This window comes from Motacilla alba, chromosome 13, assembly GCF_015832195.1.
Source record: "Motacilla alba alba isolate MOTALB_02 chromosome 13, Motacilla_alba_V1.0_pri, whole genome shotgun sequence".
Classification (NCBI taxonomy): Eukaryota; Metazoa; Chordata; class Aves; order Passeriformes; family Motacillidae; genus Motacilla; species Motacilla alba.
Window position 1 is genome coordinate 15,025,578 of NC_052028.1, and position 19,196 is coordinate 15,044,773.

Here is a 19,196-nt window from a genome sequence, read left to right on the forward strand (position 1 = left end):
ACGGGCTGCTCCACCAACATCCCCAACCTGCAGGAATCGGGCCCTGCATGCTCTCCATTGCTGCTCTGGCACAGGGACCCCTCCAGCGCGGTGCTGGTCCAGGCTGGGGGCAGCGCCGGGGACAGGGAATCGCTGCCTGTCCTGGCAGGAACATTAGGACCTGGCTGGGAGCCCCAGCAGAGCTCTGCGCGGGTCAGTGCAAAACCAGCTGTGGGCTCACAGAGAGGCAAAACCTCCTGGAAAAGGTGCTTATGGGATTCTGAAAGGGCCGGGGGCTTGGGAGTGGTGGGGATAGAGGAGCAGATGGGCAGCAAGAGGCCCCCAAAAAGGCTGTGTCCACTGACCCCTTGTGCAAGCAGTGAGGGCATGGCTGAGTGTGTAGGGCAAATCCTACGGTGCCGTGTCCTTGGAGAGGAGAGCTTGGACACGGGGACTCGGCGGAGGGCACAGGAAGCCAGGTGTGCCACGTCCCCTGGGTGTCGAGGACATGGGGCAGGGGAGAATTTGGGAATGGAGAGGACCACCCAGCACGAGAGGTCTCCAGAGTGCAAGTTCCCAAGAGGGGCAGCACAGGATGCGGGGTCCCCAGGGCGGAGGAGAGCCGGGGATACGAAATCACCCGGCGCGCAGGTTCCCGGAGGAGCTGAGCCGGGGTTCGGTGTCCCTGGGGCGGGGGATGGCCCGGGGCGCGGTGTTGCGGGGGCAGAGCAGAGCCCAGGCTGCGGGATCCCGGGGGCGAGCTGTGCGCGGGGGCGGCGCGGGGCGGGGGCGATGCTGCCCGCACCCCCGGGGTCCCGGCTCGGGGCCGGGCGGCGCGGCCGGCGGGGTGCCCTGGGGGCGCCCCGGGGGCGCGGCGGGGGCGGGGGCCGGGCGGGGGGGCGGAGGGGAGGGGAGGGGGGCCGCCGTTCGCGGCGCTAGGACCGGGCGCGGCGGCGGGCGGAGCCTCCCCGCCGCTCGCCCCTCCGCCCGGCCGCTGCGGCAGTGTCTCGGAGGCGGGCAGGCGGCCGGTCCCTCCGGTCCCCCGGCAGCATCCCGGCCCCGCCATGGCTGGCGTCGGCTTCGCGGCGCACCGCCTGGAGCTGCTCGCCTCCTACCAGGACGTGATCGGCGAGGACAGCCCCACCGACTGGTGAGCGCGCCCGCCGCCGCCCCTTTGTCCCCGCCGCCGCCGCCGCCCTTTGTGCACGGAGCCGCCCGGTAACACCGGCCGCGCCCCGAGCTGCGCCCCCCGCCGTCCCCGGGAGCCCCGGCACACAAAGGCGGGCGGGGCGGCGGGGGGGTGTGCCCGGCTCGCCGCCCCCGGTGCCCGCACCTGCCCGCCGCACCGGGCCGGGGCGCGGTCCCCGCTTTGTCTGCGCCGGGCCGGCACGTGCGAGCGCCGGGACTCCCCGGCACGGCCCGGCCCGGTCCGACCCCCGGCGGGCAGCGAGAGCGGGGAGCGGGGGAATTCGCGCACGGCGGGGAGGGCCCCGTGGGGCTCCCCGGTGCTGGGCCCGGCACCGGTTCCTCGCCATTGTCTGGAGCAGGAGCCGCGGGCAGGGGCGCCCGGGGAACGGGGGATGGGGAGGGGATCGGAGTGCCCGCAGCCCGGCCCCGCTCCCGACCGGTCCCGCTCCCGACCGGCTCCATCGGTATCCCGGCAGCGGGCGGTCCCGCTGCCCGGCGGAGCGAGGCCTGAAGCCGCGGGGGCACCGAGCATCTCCCGCCGCTCCCGCTCCCCTCAGATTCCCCCAAGCTCCTGGGCTGCCACATCCCTGGGGGGGTCGTGGTGTGTCGGCCCGGGATTGCCCCGCCGGGCTGGGATTGCTCTCGAGCCGGGGAGGGGAGTGGCTCTCTCCGCCGGGACCCCCGGCTTCTCGCGCTGCCCGCGCCCCGGTGCGGGGCACCCGGTGTCGAGGCCGGCTGGATCCGGGCCCGCTGCAGGGAGCATCACCCCTGCCAGCCCACCCGCATCTCCCAGCCCAGCCGGGTGCCGGGGCGCTGGCTGGGGCCATCTGCCCCGCCATCCCCCTCCCTGCCCTCCAGGGTGCCTCTGGCGTGCTGGGTGGGAGCGCTGCCGGCACGCTGGGACGCATCTCGCTGGCAGAGCCGGGGCGCTGGACAGTGCTGGGTGCATGCTGTGCACGATGCTTTTGGTGGGGGGAGGACTGAGGGGAGCTACTGTGCGCCCACCATGCAGCCAGGGGCATCCGCCGCCCCTCCGGGATACACCCACCACCCATCCGGGGACTCCCACCTCCCAGCTGGGCTGCACCCACAACCCAGCCGGGCAGACGTCTGTCTCTAACCAGGTCCCTGCTCTCAGGACAGGGCTGTGTGGGCCTGAGCAGGTCCAGGTCTCCACCGGTCCCCGGGGGTCTCCGGAGGGCCCCACAGTCCCGCTGTCAGCCCAGGGGCGCTGTGGGCAAGCGCCGTGTGCGCTGCCGGCCAGGCGGCAGCTATCAGCCCTGGGTACATCTCGCTTCCCGGCATCCGCTGCAAAGGAGCCGTCCCTGCCAAAGCTGCTGAGAGCAGCAGAATCGGTTCCCGGGAAGGCGAGTGCCGGTGGCGGCTCCCCCACACACCTCCAGTGATCCCCTGCCTTCCCCATCCCTGGGGCTGACTTTGCTGCGTCGTCCCCAGCCGCTCCATCGTCCCCAGCCGCCCCATCCCATTGTCCCCGGAGTGCCTGGCCCTCAGCGCCTGCGGGAACAGCATCCCCTCCGCAGGGCCCGCTGCGGGGGTGCGGGATGAGGGGTGATGCTGGTGGGGCTGCATCGGGCAAGGTGATGGGGACAGTCCCACCGGGAGGAGGGCCCAGCCAGGCTGAGCCGGGGAGCTGCCTGGGAGGACGCCGTGCCACAGCCTGGCCCTGGGCCGGTACCGGGGAACGCCACGCTCATGCCCGGCCGGGATCCCTCTGTTTAGTCTGGGATTTCCCCTGCTCTAGCCCTGTCCTGGAGGGTCCGAGCATCCCCTCCCCCTGCCCGGCCCCGCGAAGGCTGCTGGGGCCCATTACTCGATCGGAAAGGAATTTGGTGCTGCTTTCTGAGCACGCCGACTCCCTGGAGCTCCCAGCCACATTGGAAACACATGTGCCGGGGCTGGGGCGGGAGGCTGGGGCGATGTGACCCCTCCCTGGCCATGGCATGGGGGGTGGGCTGCCGCGGGAGCCCCGTTCTGGCACCCGGGGGTGCTGCTCTGCCTACTGGGGTGAGCAGCGGGGCCACGCGAGGGCAGCGGGGCTGCTGTCTCTGGTTGGGGTGATGAGGGACCCTCAGTGGAGCCCCCCGGCTGCAGGGAGCCCCCCCCGGGCTGCACGGGGCATCTCCACCCACGGGTGACCCACATACCTGGAGCCCGGGGGTGGGAAAGGGCTGTATGGGTTGGGTGGAGGGATTACAGCCCATGGAAGCGAGGTAAGCAATGCACGATGCTGACAGCACCCGCTGTGACACAGCTGGTCCCCACTGCCAGGGGTTGTGGTGATGCTGTTGGGCTGTGGGTCCCTGGGGGCACCCCTGGGGATGCTACTGGCCCCAGCACGGCTTCCCTGCCTCCTGGAATGGAAACCTCCATGCTGGCATGGAGTCAGGCTGTGCTGCTGAGCTGTGTCCACAGCAAGCCCCATCTGCCCTGGGAGCACCCCCGGGTGCAGGCAGCAGCCGCGTGCCCAGATACCACCCGGCATGGCAGGGTTCTGGGGAAGAAAAGCCGGCAGTGGGTGCCCCCAGCACCCACAGGGTTCCCAGGCAGTGATGCTGTGGCTCTGCCCTACTTCTTTTCTCCTGTCTGCTGCCAGCTGCATCCCACCCTGCCAGCTTGCAGCTCGCTGCCCTGGGCTCCCCCAAACTGCTGCCATCCTCCCCCCTTCCTGGGGGATCTGGGCTGCATTTGCCACCCTTCCCTGTCACAGCCATCTCAGACAGCACTTTGCAGCTGTTGCAGGCCTGGAAGCTGGCGCCGGCTGGGGCGGCCGATTAGCGGGATCGGGATGTGCGGATTAAAGTCAATCTTGTTGGTGCAATTATCTGCGGCTCCCTGCCAGGGGCTCGGGGGGCGGCGGGTGCTGGAGGCAGAGGGAGGCCCTCTCCCTCTTAGGCACCTGCCTGCCTTCCCTTTGCTTTTTAGCTCCAGCCACAGCCCTGTTTAGGGGGTGGCTGTGCCCGTAGGGACCCTCAATTCCTGTTCCCCAGGCCGTGGATTGGAGCTGCAGGCGTGAGCGAGGACGGCTTTGCTCGGCACAGCGGGGATTTTGGGGCTCTGGGAAGCGCCGTGCGGGCTCCACCAGCCGAATGCTGATGGGCAGAGCCGCCCACCCGCGGCGGAGCAGGGCTGTGGGGGATCCAGCACGGGCGGCCCTGGCTTTCCGGGTGCAGCGCGTGACGGTGGCGGGCAGGTTTGGGTGCCTGCCAGGCCCCGCAGGTCCCCACTGCCTGCCTGCCTCCCCCGCTCCCCTCCGCTAATCACCTCGTCATCGGGGCGAGCTGCATCCCAGCTGGGATGGGGGGGGTTGCCATGGTGATGGAGGATGCTGGTTGCCTAGCGACATCCATCCCCTCGCCCACCCGCCCTGGACCGATTTGGCATGCGTGGTCCCCCCTCCATGGCTGGCTGTGTGCCTCTGGGGAGGTGCTGGCTGCTGGGGGTCCCCGCGGAGCCCCCAGAGGGGCTGGCCAGGGCACGGTGGGAGCGACAGGGGGTTTCCCATCAGCTGGGAATGGTTTCCAAGGAACAGTCTCCATGACGGCCCCATCACACTCTGGCGGCTCATTGATTTGCTGCCGCTGGTGCTCCGGCGTCCTCCCCCAGCCTGGTGCCTGCTGGGCTGGTGGCTCACGCAGCCGGGCACGTGAGTGGACCCGGGTCCTTACTGGGGCACAGGGTTGTCCCCAAACCTGGTCAGCAATTGGAAGGGTCGTGAAGGGGCAAGGATGGGTGAGCAAGTTGCTGTGAGACCGTGTTGGCTTGCAGCACAGCAGTCGGTGGGTCCCTGTGCCCAAGTGACTCTTCTGTCCCCAAACCTGGGACCCTTCCCCACAGCTGCCCCCAAGGGTTGGGGAATAGGCCCTGCCCCACATCCTGTCTGCCTTGCCTGGCAGTCTGGCTCTTGGTGCTGTTCATGGACGAGGGTTGCTGTGGCTGTGTGCTAGTTTTAGGACAAGCAGCCAGACCCCAGCACACACCCTGACCTCAGTGTAAGCAGGATGGGGAGGCTGGGGGCTGCCCCACACTCCTCCTGGCTTTGGCTCACCCATGGTGTCTCCCCAGGGCCCTCTACACATACGAGGATGGCTCTGATGACCTGAAGCTGGCAGCATCAGGAGGTAAGGTCCTCTGTCCCCTCCGCCGGCTCACCTGTGCCGGTGTTTTCCCTGTCACCTGTTCCTGGTGCTGGGTGCACGTGGGCTGATGGTGCTGTGCCAGGTGGAGGTTTGCTGGAGCTTTCTGGCCACTTTGAGATTCAGAAGGTGATGTATGGCTTCTGCAGCGTCAAGGACCCCCAGGCCGTGCTCCCCAAATATGTCCTCGTCAACTGGGTGAGTCTGGGGGCCGTGCTGAGGGGGGCTGTGCTGCGCCCACAGGGATATGGCTGGGTGTGAAGGAGCTGGCAGTGGCCAGGGGCTGTGGGTGCCCCAGAGTCCTGCTGCCCTGCTGAGCTCAGTGGGGTGGGGGTCACCCTGCTGCCTCTCTCAGCTCAGTCCCTCCCTGGCTGCCACAGGTGGGTGAGGACGTGCCGGACGCCCGCAAATGCGCCTGTGCCAGCCACGTAGCCAAGATTGCCGAGTTCTTCCAGGTGGGTGACGCTGGGGACGGGGAAGATGTTGCCGGGGCACTGATCCTGAGCCCTGATGGCTGCTTGCATCCCCCAGGGTGTCGATGTCATTGTCAACGCCAGCAGCGTGGAGGACATTGACCCCGGGGCCATCGGGCAGCGGCTGTCCAACGGGCTGGCCCGTGTCTCCAGCCCGGTGCTGCACCGCCTGCGGCTGCGCGAGGACGAGAACGCCGAGCCCGTGGTAACGGCCCCACGGCGGCACTGGGGATGCTGGTGGGACCAGGGCATCCCTCCTGCCCAGGGCTCCTGTGTGCCACAGCCCCTCAGCCCGTGTGCCCCTTCCTGTTACCCCCACCGCTGATCCCAGCCCCTCCACCCCCCTCACTTCTCCTCCGTCCCAGGGCACCACTTACCAGAAAACCGATGCCACCGTGGAGATGAAGCGGCTCAACCGGGAGCAGTTCTGGGAGCAGGCAAAGGTGGGTTACGGAGGGACGCCCCAGGCAGTGGGGTGAGCCGCTGGCTGGCTGATGGGCAGCCCCCTCATCGATCCCCCCCCCACCAGAAAGAGGAGGAATTGCGTAAGGAGGAAGAGCGGAAAAAGGCCCTGGATGCCCGGCTGCGGTTCGAGCAGGAGCGGATGGAGCAGGAGCGGCTGGAGCAGGAGGAGCGGGAACGGCGCTACCGGGAGCGCGAGGAGCAGATCGAGGAGCACAGGCACGGCTGGGGTCCGGTGGGGTGTGGGTACGGGATGGCTGCACAGCTGGGGTCGGGTGGGATGTGGGTGCACACGTGCTCTGAGTGGCTGGGTGGGCACACGGGTGTCCCTCACAGGGTGGGCTTGGGGCAGGGACTGGCAGGAGCTGATGCCCAGTGCCTCTCCCGTTTCCCTGTTGCAGGAGGAAGCAGCAGAGCTTGGAGGCGGAGGAGGCCCGGCAGCGCCTGAAGGAGCAGTCCATCTTTGTGAGTGCCACGGTGGGACTGGTGCCAGGATCGGGACCAGGGCTGCCCCAGCATTACCCCCAGGGAAGGGCTTTCCCCAGCGGGGTGCCCAGGGCTGGGAGGTGATGCTGTGTCTCTTCCCAGGGGGACCAGCAAGAGGAGGACGACAGGCAGCAGTTTAGGAAATCAGAGTCAGAGGTGGAGGTGAGTGTGGTGATGGCCGTGCCCAGTGCTGCTCCTCACTCCCCATCCAGCAGTGCCCACAGCTAGATGGGAATGAAGCTGTGGGATGCATGGAGGGTGGTCTCACAGCCCCACATCCCCGGGGCGGTGGGGCTCAGCCTCCCCTGTCCCCACAGGAGGCTGCTGCCATCATTGCTCAGCGGCCTGACAACCCCCGGGAATTCTTCAAGCAGCAGGAGCGGGTGGCATCGGGCAGCAGCGATGCTGTCTCACCAGGCAGCCACAGGACAGGTGAGGGGCTGTGGGGGCTGTGGGCACAGGGGTGGGCACCAGGACGCCAGGGCACAGGTGAGTACAGTGTCACAGCTCAACAGCTTGCAGTGGGATATGGAAAGACCAGGGATGCAATGTGGGGAGGGGGTGTACCATCTGCCATCACTGGCACTGTGGTTTTGGGTGCCAAGGGTATGAGGATGGCAGGGAACGTCCTGCTCTGCTGTGCCACCATCACTGCCACCATCACCGCCACTGCCACTGCACCTCGCGTGGCCCCTGCAGCTGGGGCAGCTTGTCAGGGGCTGAATGCCAGGCTGTCCAGCAAAATGGGGCTCACCCCGCTCCCTGCTGGGTGTTGGCCACTCAACTGTCACAGCACTGTGCCCACTGCCAAGCTGGAAGCGTGGTTGGTGTGTACAGGTGGGCAACTGGAGGTCCGGGGATGGCTTGGGAATACATCCCATGGTGACAGCTAAAAGGGGCAGGAGAGAGTGAGGCACACGTGGGGTGCTCAAGGTGCTGCCAGCTGGCAAGGAGTGCCCCATGGAAAAGCTGGGCTGCCCCACAGTCTGGGGTCCAGTGCTGGGACTCTTTTTGTGGATCTAGGGAAGGACTGTCTGTCCTGGGGTACCTCCAGCCATGGGGCCGTGTCATGGTGCTGTGCTGGGGGGCTGTGCCGTGAGCTGTGCTGGGAGGGAGCCTGTGACGTGTGTTCTTGTGTGGCGTGCCATGGGCTGTGCCATGGGCTGTGCCGTGGGGACGTGCTGTGCGGTTGTGCCGTGGTGCTGTGCCTCGGGGCAGTGCTGTGGGGTCGTGCTGTGGGCTGCGTGTTCTGGCCACGCCGTGGGTTGTGCCACGGATTCACGCTGTGGGGCTGTGCTGTGGCTGAGCAGATAGTTGGTCCCACGGCCGTGTCCTGGCCTCTCTCCACAGCTGGCCAGGCAGTGCTGCCTCACGTCCTTCTGTCCTGCTGCCTTTCCATCCTCTTGTCCTGCCATTCTCCCACCATGCTGCCTTCCACCCTGCTGTGCTCCCATCCCAGTGCCCTGGTGCTCCAGCCCCGCCATGACTGCGCTGAGCAGGGACTGACCCATCTCTTTGCTCTCTCTCTCTCTCTGTCTCCGTCCGTCCGTCTGTCTGTCTTTCTCTCACAGGTCGTCTGCACTGTCCTTTCATAAAGACAGCTGACAGTGGGCCACCTTCTTCCTCCTCCTCCTCCTCCTCCCCCCCACGGACCCCCTTCCCCTATATCTCCTGCCACCGCACTCCAAATCTCTCCTCTTTCTTCCCATGTAGGTAGCTGGGAGCTCCCCGGGGTCGAGCGCGGGCAACTGCCCCACAGCCCACCCACCCCACGGCACACCGGACCCGCAGCGGAGGCAGCACGGGCACCCGAGGGGGACAGGGGCACCCGAGGGGGACGGGGGCACCCAGGCAGGGACCGTGCCCCTGCTGGGGCTGACCCCATGCTGGTCCCTGTGCCCCTGGGAGGGGGGGACATAGGGCAGGCCGTGCCCACGGGTCAGATGGGGACAGGGTAGAGCTGTGCCTGGGGAGGTGATGGCTCACAGTGGGATGGGATAGACTGTGCCCGTGGGGTAGAGCGGGCACAGGGCAGGCTCTGCCCATGGGGCAGCAGTGGATAGGACAGTGGTGCCCCGGATCATGCAGGACTGTGCCCATGGGGCAGGGTCAGGCAGTGTGGAAAACACTGTGCCAGAATCACGTGCTGATGGGGCAGAAGGGACAGGGACATCTCTGCCCAGGACCATGCAGGTCTGTGCCTGTGGGGCAGCATTAGGCAGTGTGGAAAAGGCTGTGCCCAGGACCATGTGAGGCTGTGCCATTGGGGCAAAAGGGGATGGAACAGCTGTGCCACAGACAAGACTGCAAGACTATCCACAAAACAGCGTGGAATGGAAAAGGCTGTGCCCAGAATGCGTGGGGCTGTGCCAATGGGGCAGAAGGGGCCAGGTGGTGCCAGGGGCCATGTAGGGCTGTGCTCCCACAGGGACAGCTGACAGGGCACGGAGCTGTGCCCACAAAGGCTGTGCCAGGGCACAGCCGAGTGACGCGTGGGCAGAGCCAGTGTGCACCACGGCAGGCGTGGGGCTGCCTGTCCTCTTGCCCAGCAGATGTGGGTGCTGAAACTCATGGGGGTGGTGGGGTCACCTGGAAGGGACGTGGTGGTTGCTGCACCCATGGAAGCCTCCACCCCACCACCCAGGAGGGGACGACGCGGTGGCGGGTACGCAGCGATGCGCCCGGCCGGGTTGGTGTGGGGCAGGAGCAGCGCTGGGGTTCTGGTTCCCCCCCTCAATGTGGGCAGCCCCCCCACGCCACGGCATCTCCCTTGTCCGCAGGCAGCCAGTCGGACGCCTTCCGCAAGGCCTCGGCGGCGGGCTGCAGCCCCTGCGAGCCCAGCGCGCCCGCCACGCCGCTGGGCCAACCGGGCCCCCGCGCGCCCGCTGACCAGACGCCGGCAACGCCCAAAGGTGGGCGCAGGGCTGCCGCTGCCCCCCCTGCCCAGGGCTGCCGGGTGCAGCCCCACTGCAGCCCCCTGGGCTCTGCTGCAGCCCCGCAGGCCGCCCTTGCATGGCTCGGCGCATCCGCGCTGTCCCGTCCGCGTCCCTCGGCGCGTCCCGCCTGCCTCTGCTGTGCACCGCAGCGCGTCCCCGCGGCAGCCCCCTCGGCTGTGCTGCGGCCCCCCCGGCTGCCCTTGCATGGCTCAGTGCATCCGCGCTGCCCGGCCTGCATCCCTCGGCATGTCCTGCCTGCCCCTGCTGCGTCCCCCCGGCGCATCCCCGCCGTCTGTGCCGCTCCGTGCCGCTGCATCCCCGCCGTCTCTGCTGCATGCCCCAGTGCAGCCCCACCATCGTTGCTGTATCCCTGCCGCCTCCCGTGCATTTTCTACTGCAGTGCATCCCTGCTGTCTCCGCTGCACCCCACGCCATGCATCCCCTCCTCTCCAGTGCATTCCCACTGCTCCGTACCTGCCGGCCCTCCCTGCTGCACCCCCCAGTGCAGCCCTGCTGTCTCTGCTGGGTCCCCAGTGCGACGCTGCACAATCTGCGCCGTCCTGCCCTACGTCCTTTCCAGGGCTGCTGAACCCCTCTGTATGTCCCCTCTCCCCCACTGCATCCCCAGGGCACCCCAGCCAGCTCTGCTGCTGTCACCGTGTGTCCCTGCTGCGTCCCCACTGGCCCCCTGGCATCCTCTGGTGCATCCCAGCTTTCCCTTCTGCATCTTCTCAGGACACCTCTCCCGTTCCCTCCAAGCCCTTTCTGCCTTCCTGCCACTGCCCAGGGGATCACCTTGTCCCTCCCTATGTCCCCTCACTCCCCGGTGCATGCCACCTTCCCCTCCCTGCCCACCCATCCCTGCAGCATTCCCCATACTGTGCCCAGTCCAAGGGACTCCAAATCCCCCTGAGCTGCATCCCTGTCCCCGGGTGACCCCCAGCCCTGGACGAGGTTGTCTGTCCCCACTGACTCCTGTCCCCTCCTTTCAGAGTCCCCCAGCCCCAGCGCACAGGAGCCCGGGCCAGCCACGCCCGAGCAGCACTGGCCCTTCCCGGGGCCCGAGGACAAGGCCATCGAGCCCCCTGGGGACGAGCCCAGTCCCAGGCCAGTGTGGACAGCGGGGGGTGATGCCCTGGGGGACCTGGTGACCCTGGAGCCCACCGAGCCCTCCCTGCCACCCGTGGCTGACGAGCCCCAAACTGAGGAAGCCCCCAACCCCGAGAGCCTCATCGACCTGTGGCAGAGCGACGGGGTGACTGCCCCAGCTGCCTGGCCCCTGCCTGCTGCGCCTGTCCCTGAGACCCCCCCGGCCATGCTGCCCGAGGAGGGGGCCCTGCTGAGCCTGGATGAGCTGCCTGAGCCCCCTGCCACCTTCTGCGACGCGGAGCAGGAGGATGAGGATGAGGAAGAGGCAGCTGGCGAGGGGGACCCCCAGTCCCAGGATCTGGGCTGCCAGCACACGCCCCAGGAAGACACCCCGGGCCGAGAGACGCCCCCCATCACCAATGGGGAGATGGCGCCCAAGGATGGGACACCGGGTCGTGGGGAGCAGGTGAGCATCACTTGTGGGGAGAGGTCAGGGGGTGATGAGGGGCTGGGGAGGTCCTGACAACCTGCCCCCACCCCCCAGGCCAGCGAGGGCTACTTCAGCCAGTCCCAGGAGGAGGAGGTGCCCCCCAGTGAGGAGCTGTCGGCCAAAGCCCCCCAGCCCGTGTTCTACAACAAGCCCCCAGGTGAGTGAGGACAGTGAGGAGGGGGCGTCTGTCCCTTTCTGGGGCACCAAGCCATCCTGACCCCTCTCCCTGTCCTCCAGAGATCGACATCACGTGCTGGGACGCAGACCCTCTGCCCGAGGAAGAGGAGAGCTTTGGGGGGGCCCTGTAAGGCCAGGCCCCGCTGCCAGCCCGCCCCGGCCGGCGCGGGGCACGAGGGGGCTGCAGCCGGGGGCCGGGCCCCCCTCACCCCTCTGGGGCCCCGCAGGATGAGGCCTCCAGGTGGCGGCCGCCCCGCTGCAGCCCTGCCCCGGGGCACCTTTTACAGCCCCCCCTTCTCCTCCTCTCTTTTTTAAGTTGTCGGTAGGAGCCGTGTCAGCCCCCCAGCCCTCCCTTAGCAGCCCCCCCCCGATACCCCCAGCGCCCCTTTGGGGGGGACGACACACGCTCGCATCCCCTGCCCGGCTGTGGGACAGGGTCCTCGTTCTCTTCGTGCCCCCCCACGGGAGCCCCCCCAGTACTTTGCACGAGTTCAAAGAAAAAAAAAAGAAAAGAAATAATAATAATAATAATAATAATAATAATAATAAATGAATATGGCAATAAAGTGACCCGACCGAGGCAAGGCTGCGGCCAGCGGCGTCCCCCCCCAAACCCCGGCAGGGAGCTGATGTGGGGGCTTTTACCCCTTCCCCACTCCTTCTTTGCTGGGAGCCCCGTCCTCCCCTGCTTGGCCCCTGCTTGGCCCTTCTCCCCCCATTCCCCCCGGAAACTTTTTGGAAAGCACAAGTTCTGTACCGGCGGTGTGCTCATGTCTGTTAATAAATAAAGCGTCTCCCACGGGGGCTGCAGCCTGCTGGGGCGGCACGGAGGGCTGGGACTGGGGGGGGGCTACGGCTGCCTTGGGGAGGGGGCGCTCCCACCATGCCAGCCCGCCAGGAGGCAAACCCGAGCCACAAACTTTTATTCTCAAACTGTAACAAACAAAAAATTTAAGAAACAGAGCAGAGTCCGGGTCCCCAGCGCCCCCGGCCATGGGGGGGCCGGCGGGGGCCAGACGGGGAACCAGCCCCTTCCGCGCCGGCGGCGATGGCCCGCGCCGGGGCGGGTGTCCCTGGGGTGACACGAGCAACCGAAAGCCCCCCACCCCCCCAGGTGCATGGCAAGGTCCGGGCGTCCCCCGCGGCCGCCTTAGACAGCGGTAGTCCTGCCGAAGAGGGGCATGGAGACCGGGAGGTGCCAGGGTCCCGTCTCGTAGGTGTCCCTGCTGCTGAGCTCCGAGTCCGTCCAGCTGGGAAACATGCGTGGGGAGCACTCCTGCTGCAGGTAGAGGTCCGGGCAGGCAGGGCCGGGGCTGGCTGAGCGGGGCAGGTGCAGCGCTGAACCGTAGCCGGCGTCCAGGAAAAGGGGTTTGTAGCTGGGAGGCTGCTCCTGCTTCTCCAGCCGCTCATGGCTCAGGAAAGGGGCGTTGATTTTGCGGTAGAGCCCCCGCGTGTCCATCAGCACCTCGCTGTATGGCGGGGGGGGCTCCGCCATCAGCAGCGCCTCCTCATAGCACGGCGGCTTTGACAGGTCTGACTCTGCAAGGCAAAGCCCCCCCCGGACCCCTGCTGCCGTCAGCGCTGCGCCCCGGCTCTCGCGTCGTATCCCCCCCAAACCAGGGGGAGGCACGTGCTCCGGGGATGCGAGAGCCCCTCCCTGCTCCTTACCGTGCCGGCAGCTCCAGGGCCGGGGGGGTGGGATGTGGTGGGGGTGGTGATGGTGATGGTGGGGCTCGAGGCGGAGGCGGTGGGGAATGGCGATGCCGGGGGGGCTGCCCCCGTAACCCTCGTAGTGCAGCGGCTCCATCTCCAGCGCGCGCAGGCTCTGCTCCCGCAGCCGCTCCTCCTGCTGCCGCTTCACCCGCCGCCGCAGGTAGCTGCAGAAGCAGCACAGCAGCACGATGAGGCCCCAGATGAGCCAGAAGCCCGCGAAGCAGGTGAGGAAGGTGTAGGTGCCCTGGGACATCACCATCTTGGCAGCCGGCCCCGGGGGGAGGCCCCCGCCTCTCCCTGCCCTCGGGATGGGGGAACGGGATGCTCAGGGCGGCGGCAGGGTCAGGGAGGACCCGATGCTGTCAGGGCCGCCGAGGGCATCTCCCCGGGCCGTGCCCGGCGCCGTCTCCTCTGGCCCGCGGGCGAGCCTGCCGTCAGGGGTCCGTCCTCGCCATGGAGCTGGGGGGGCTGGAGCGGGTGGGTCAGGCCTGGGTGCGCCGGGCGGGCGGCGGGGCGGGGGGCCGGCGGGGCGGGCGGCGGGGGGACGGGGCTGCCGGGGTCCCGCTGCCCATCGCTGGGGGGGGACCGCCGGGGTGGGGGCCCTGCAACGAGACAGACGCGAGCGTGAGCGACGCGGAAACGTGGACTCCCTGTTCCCATGGTGACTCGCTCCACATGTGCCGCAGCGCCCGCAGCCGGGGGGAACCGTGCCTGGCACCCCATGCACCCCCCGCCGTCACCCCCATGGATGCAAACCCGCGCAGCCCCCCTAGAATCACCCACGGCACTGCTGGGCGCCCTGGGGTGGGAGACGGATGCTGTGGTACCACAGCATCATCTTCAAGATCATGGGGTGCCCAGTGGGATCCCCTTCTCCTGCCTGCATGGCGCACCCTAAATTGCTGCTGAGCCCAGGCAGCTCATCCCTGTGCTGCCGCACAGGGGGGTGACCCGGGGAGAAGGAGGGACAAGCAGAGTGCCCGCGGCACGTGGCGCTCGCAGGAGCACGTGCACCGAAGCCATCGCTGGCCTCGCAGCCGCTGGGGATGGTGGCACCCCAACACAGCAATGCAGGGCCAGGGTGCTGGTGATGGGAACCATCGCCTTTGCCCTTTAGGCAGGGTGACAGCTCGGTCACATCCAGCCGAGCATCAAATGTCAAGGGTGTGTGGCACGGGCAGGTCTGCTCCTCAGTGAGCGGCGAGCAGCACCCATGGGTGCTCGCAGGCAGGCACGTAAGCACCGTCAGGATTCTCATTATCGCGGTGCGGGAGAAAACGGGCTCGGCAGCAGGGAGGAGGGTGAGCCTGGAGCAGCGGCAGCCGAGGGCTGGGTGATCACGGTGACACCATCGCTCCCTCGGAGCAGGGCGAAGGGGCGCGGGGTGCTCCACCACCCTGCGGCGCAGGGCCGCGCTGCTGGCCGGGGATCACGGCAGGGCCACCGGGGCTGAGGGTGCCGGCGGGGCCGGATGGCCGAGCCCGGCGGAAGGAAGAAACGACGGGGAAGGAAGGAGCAGGGGGCCCTGACCACGCTCGGGCGGGCAGCGGGGGCTGCTCCATCACGCAGACAAACGCGTGGGCTGAGGCAGCGCCGGGATGTGGGGCTTTGGGGAGGGGGTGCCCTGGCTGAGGCCAGCTCGGTTCGGGCAGCGCTCGCCACATCGGCTGCAACAGGCTCCGCGCCGGCAGCCCGGGCATCCCCGGGGAGGAGAGGTACCGTGCGGGAAGGGCCGTGGGTCGAGCCCCGGGATGACGGCCGGGGGAACACCGGGAAGCGGTGCAGGGCGGGCTGGCGGCGCCGCGGACCGGGGGCGTTCGCAGCTGGGGCGTGCGGGGGGAGCGGGGCTGCCGAGGACGTGCGGGCTGGGGGAGGAGCGGAGCCGGGCTGGAGACACTCACGCCGGGCGGAGAGCGGAGCGGCCGCCGAACCGGGCCCCGCCGGTAGCCCCGGGCCGCCCGCTGCCCCCGGCCGCGGCCTGGGCCCCGCTGCCCGCGCCGCATCCCTGCCCGCTGCCTCCGCGGAGAGGGTGACACCCCGGCGGGGAACCTCCCCGCTCCCCGTACCGGGCGCGGCACCCCTTCCTCATCCTCATCCTCCCCCGGGGCGCGCGCCCGCCGGGGCCGGACCGGAGATGCGCGCCCCGGTACGCGCCGCGCGCCCCCGCCGCGGCTCCCGGTGGCGACGGCCCCGCGCGCCCCCGCCCCGGCCCCGCTGCCCCCGCACCGCGCAACAGGCGGAGGCGCCGCGCCCGCTCCCTCCGCGGCTCCCGTTACCGGCGGCGGCGGCGCACGTGGCTCAGGCGGCGGGCGGCGGCTCCATAGGGCGGCGGGGGAGGGGGCCCGGTGCGCGCCCGGTGCGCGGCGCCGCCGCCGCCTCCCGGCGCTGCCTTTGTCTCCGGTGAGCGCTCCCGCGCCGCCGCCGCGCGCCGCCCCGCCCGCCCGGGCTCCCGCCCCGCCGCTCCGCCCCGCCCTCGGCTCGGGGAGGGATCCGCGGGCTCCCCGCACCCCCCGCCCCGGGACCCGCCGCCGTTCGGGAGCTACCGGCTGGGCACCGGTACTGCCGAGGGAATCCCCCTCGCTCCGGCCCCCGGGGAACGGCGGCGGGATGCCGGTGGCGAGAGGGCCGGGGCATCCCCGGGGGTGGCCGCGGGAGCCCCACGGGGCGGGGGCCGGGGATTCCCGGGTAGCGGCTCCCGGTCCGGGTGGGGTGAGGGCCCTGCGATGCCCGGTGGGGTGGCGCCACAGGCTCCCACGGTCGGTAGCCCTGCAGTCGCCCTGGGGGTACCCCGGGGGTGCTGCCATCCGTTTCCGCAACGCCATCCCCAGCCTCCTCAAGGGGTGACAACGGCGTGCTCCCCGGGGTGACGGCCAGCACAGGGCCACGGGCAGGGGAGGGCAGCACAGCCCCTGCCACAGCCCACCCCGCCACTGCAGCGAGACACGCGGCTCTGCAGGGCAGGGGCGCCAGCCTGGCCCCCGGAACAGCGAGGGACAGAAACGGCACTGGGTGTCCTGGGGTCACCCCGCTCCCTTGGGTGCCATACCCCCAAGCAGACCCCTCGCCAGCCTGGCCTGGGCAATTGTCCCTGAGCTAGGGCTCCCCCAGCCATTGCCATCGGATGGTTGTCACCAGCTCTTCTCTGCTGTGACTGAGGCCGGTGGTCGTGGACCCCATGAGACACCCCCGTGGTTCCTTCGGACTGCACCGAGCTTGGGGTCGAGTCCCCGCCGTCCCTTGGCTGCGCCCTGGGGCCGTGCCAGGAGCGAGGCAGAGCGGTTTTGTGCCAGATGCGGGTGGGTGGTGGGTGTGGGTGCCCCCCGCGGGCCACGACCCCGCCGCCGTTTCCTCCCCGCGGGCAGGGTGGCGGAGCCCGCTGCGGCTGCACACACGGCGCATTGTTCTGCCGGGGGCCGGCCGGAAGGGCTTCCTCCATCCCGGCCAGGGGATGGATGACCGGGGCAGTCCGGGTGCTGGCAGCCCGCTCCCACCGCAGCTGGGCATCGCGGCTCCGGTGTCCGGCCGAGCCCGAGCACCCCGCTCGCAGCAGGGCCGCAGTGGCCACGTGTCCCCGGCCCCCTTGGCTCTGGCCCCGACTCACCTTGCTGGAACTCGCCTCCTGCGATCCGACCTCACAGCGCGGCCACGGCAGCTGGGCTCTGCCGGCTCGGTGCTTGTGGAGGTGCCCCAGCAGCACCCAGGGCGGGCAGGGGGCTGCGGCCATGCGGGGGGGCCGGGGTGGTCCCTTGAGGCATGGGGACCGCAGGGACGGGGGGCACGGTGGGGCCCACGGGCATCGTCAGGTCGGGGCGAGGGCGGGCGAAGGGAGCCGGGCCTCCGGCCCCGCCAGCGCCGGGGGCCGGGAGCTGCCTTCCCCTTCCCCTTCTCCCCACGGCAGCGGGGGGAGGCAGGCGGGGGAGCGCTCCCCGAGCCACATGGTGGGCTGGAGGAGGAGCCGTTGCCCAGGCAACAGCTGAGAGCATCCTTCACCCCTGAAAATGGTGTGCGGAGCTGCTGCCACAGCCCCACAGCGCGGGGCACTGCTCAGGACCCCCACAGCTCTCCTGTGTCCGTAGGGTCCAGATGCACCCACTCCAGCTCTGGACACACACCAGCATCCCCTCACCTGCGTGCTGCTACCCCCCATCAAGGACAGGGATGGGGAGGAGACACACCCCAAATGCTGGAGCACCACTGGACAGGTGGAAACAGGCAGAGCCACTTCCCTGCCCTGCTAGGGCTAGCCACGGCTCTGTTCACACTCCAGCTCTGCCCCAGAGCCACCCTGAACACGTGACAGACACACGGACACGCTGGTGACCCAGGACCTTGGTGCCAGGGGGCCATGACCAGGCAGTGCCAGGAGGGCAGCACAAGCATCCTGCCTGCTGCGTTTGGAACAGCAATGCCCGAGCAGTCCCCATCCCCCCACCTGCCTGTCTTCCTTCCTTCCACGGCTGCAGAAAATGCCTGGATTTTACCCCAAGATGCCCCCTCTGAGTGTGAGAACTCCTCCTCGGCCCGCTCCCATAGCAACTGTTCCCTAGCTACCCAGCCGCACTTGCTATTCTCATCCCAGTGCAGCTGCGTGTGGCCCCCCCGCGCCGCGCACGAGGCTGTCGCCGCTGCCACCAGCCCCGGACCCCAACCCCACCCTGTGTCCCCCACCAGGCTGCCCCCCTTTGACTGCTTCACCCTTGGTGACTGTCGTGACCCTCACCCTGTGTCAGCACGCAGGGTGTCCCCTTGGAGGGGCTGTTCCTTGGGCTAAGGAGCAGCACTTGGTGCTGCCACAAGGTTCCCATCCATGGTGGCCCCCCTGAAGCAGTAATTCACCGTGACCAGAGGGCAGCAGGACTCTGTGCTGGCCCCCCTGCACACCTGGGACAGCCCAGGAGGGGCTGTGCTGGGGATGGACATGCCCCAGAGGGGACCACAGCATCCCAACAGCACAAGGCCTCATACCTGTCGTGCCCTGACACTGACTCAAAATACGCAGCAAAGACACTGAGGGTCATCTGTGGTACTCAGGGCTCAGCCAGCATCAGCCTTTTTGCCCTGGAGAGCAATCCCAGCCCTTTCCTGCAGGACAGGAGCACCAGCAGAGCCCATGGCAGCCCAGAAACAAAGTCCCCACTCCTCTTCTTACAAACACCAACCCCATATGGCGCAGAGCAGGCCCCCCATGACATGAGAGCAATACAAGGCACAGCAAACCTTTACACTTAACAAAAGGTTAAAAATTTAAATACTCTCCAACTTTAGTGCAAGGCAAGCAAATGATACCACAGGTCCAAGTAGGTGCTCAGCCCCCCTGGGGGGCCTGGCTCAGAACGAGCAGAGGCAGCAGCACACGCACGCACGTGTGCACACACACACACGGAGAAGGGACAAGTTATTGCTCAGGACATAGCTGGGACAAGTGTACACAAGAGGGGACAGGACAAGCTGAATAGAGAGGTGGGCTGATCCCCACGCTGCTCCCCACAGAGGGCTCCTGCCCATGGGTGCAGGAGCTGTGCTCCCCAGAACTCCTGGGGACACGCGCTAAGCTGGTCCCAGCCCACTCACTTTTGGGTCACAGCTTCACATGACCCCAGGAAGGGACATTCCCTTCATCACAGCTTTGCTGCCTGAGAGCAGGGTCCTTTATGTGTCTGCTCCTTCACCACTGAGCTGGGCCTGGGGACGGCCACACCTCTGGAATGCCCAGGTCCAGAGCTGGTGGAACCGCGCTGCCACCACCCTGCAGTGCCAGGATCACACCAACCCTGTGGCCACAGCAGGGGCCTGGGAGTGGCTGTGACCAGCTGTGCCAGTGGTCTGGAGAGGGGCTCGGGATCAGCTCACCGGGGCCGGCAGCACGTGTGAGACGAGGCAGGAGGCAGCAGGCTCCAGCAGACAGGGACACGAGGACAAGGCAGTGACGCTCTGCTGCCAGGACGCAATGGGGGACGCTTTGGCACAGCACTTTCCTGCACCTCGAGGCTGAGCAATGGACTCCGCTGGAGCCAGGACACCTCAGCACGGCCAGAAAGGTCCAGGAAAG

General features: G+C 68.7%; 2 protein-coding genes across 3 annotated transcripts; one reads left to right on the forward strand and one right to left on the reverse strand.

Moving 5' to 3' along the window:
- The first annotated feature begins 908 nt into the window (after window positions 1–908).
- Window positions 909–12,238, forward strand: DBN1 (drebrin 1). 2 transcript variants are annotated; one of them, XM_038150263.1, is made up of 15 exons: window positions 910–1,129; window positions 5,251–5,306; window positions 5,407–5,519; window positions 5,702–5,776; window positions 5,853–5,999; window positions 6,160–6,237; window positions 6,324–6,475; window positions 6,658–6,721; window positions 6,845–6,904; window positions 7,060–7,174; window positions 8,314–8,451; window positions 9,523–9,654; window positions 10,671–11,233; window positions 11,312–11,414; window positions 11,495–12,238. In XM_038150263.1, exons 1-15 carry the CDS (start codon window positions 1,044–1,046, stop codon window positions 11,563–11,565), a joined length of 1,953 nt encoding a protein of 650 aa, XP_038006191.1. In that variant the 5' UTR covers window positions 910–1,043; the 3' UTR covers window positions 11,566–12,238. The 2 variants fall into 2 exon arrangements, with proteins under 2 accessions (XP_038006192.1, XP_038006191.1); XM_038150264.1 differs by lacking the exon at window positions 8,314–8,451 and having other exon boundaries at window positions 909–1,129.
- Window positions 12,239–12,342: 104 nt separating this feature from the next.
- Window positions 12,343–13,435, reverse strand: PRR7 (proline rich 7, synaptic). Its single transcript, XM_038150268.1, has one exon. It carries the CDS (start codon window positions 13,404–13,406, stop codon window positions 12,585–12,587), a length of 822 nt encoding a protein of 273 aa, XP_038006196.1. The 5' UTR covers window positions 13,407–13,435; the 3' UTR covers window positions 12,343–12,584.
- Window positions 13,436–19,196: the final 5,761 nt, after the last annotated feature.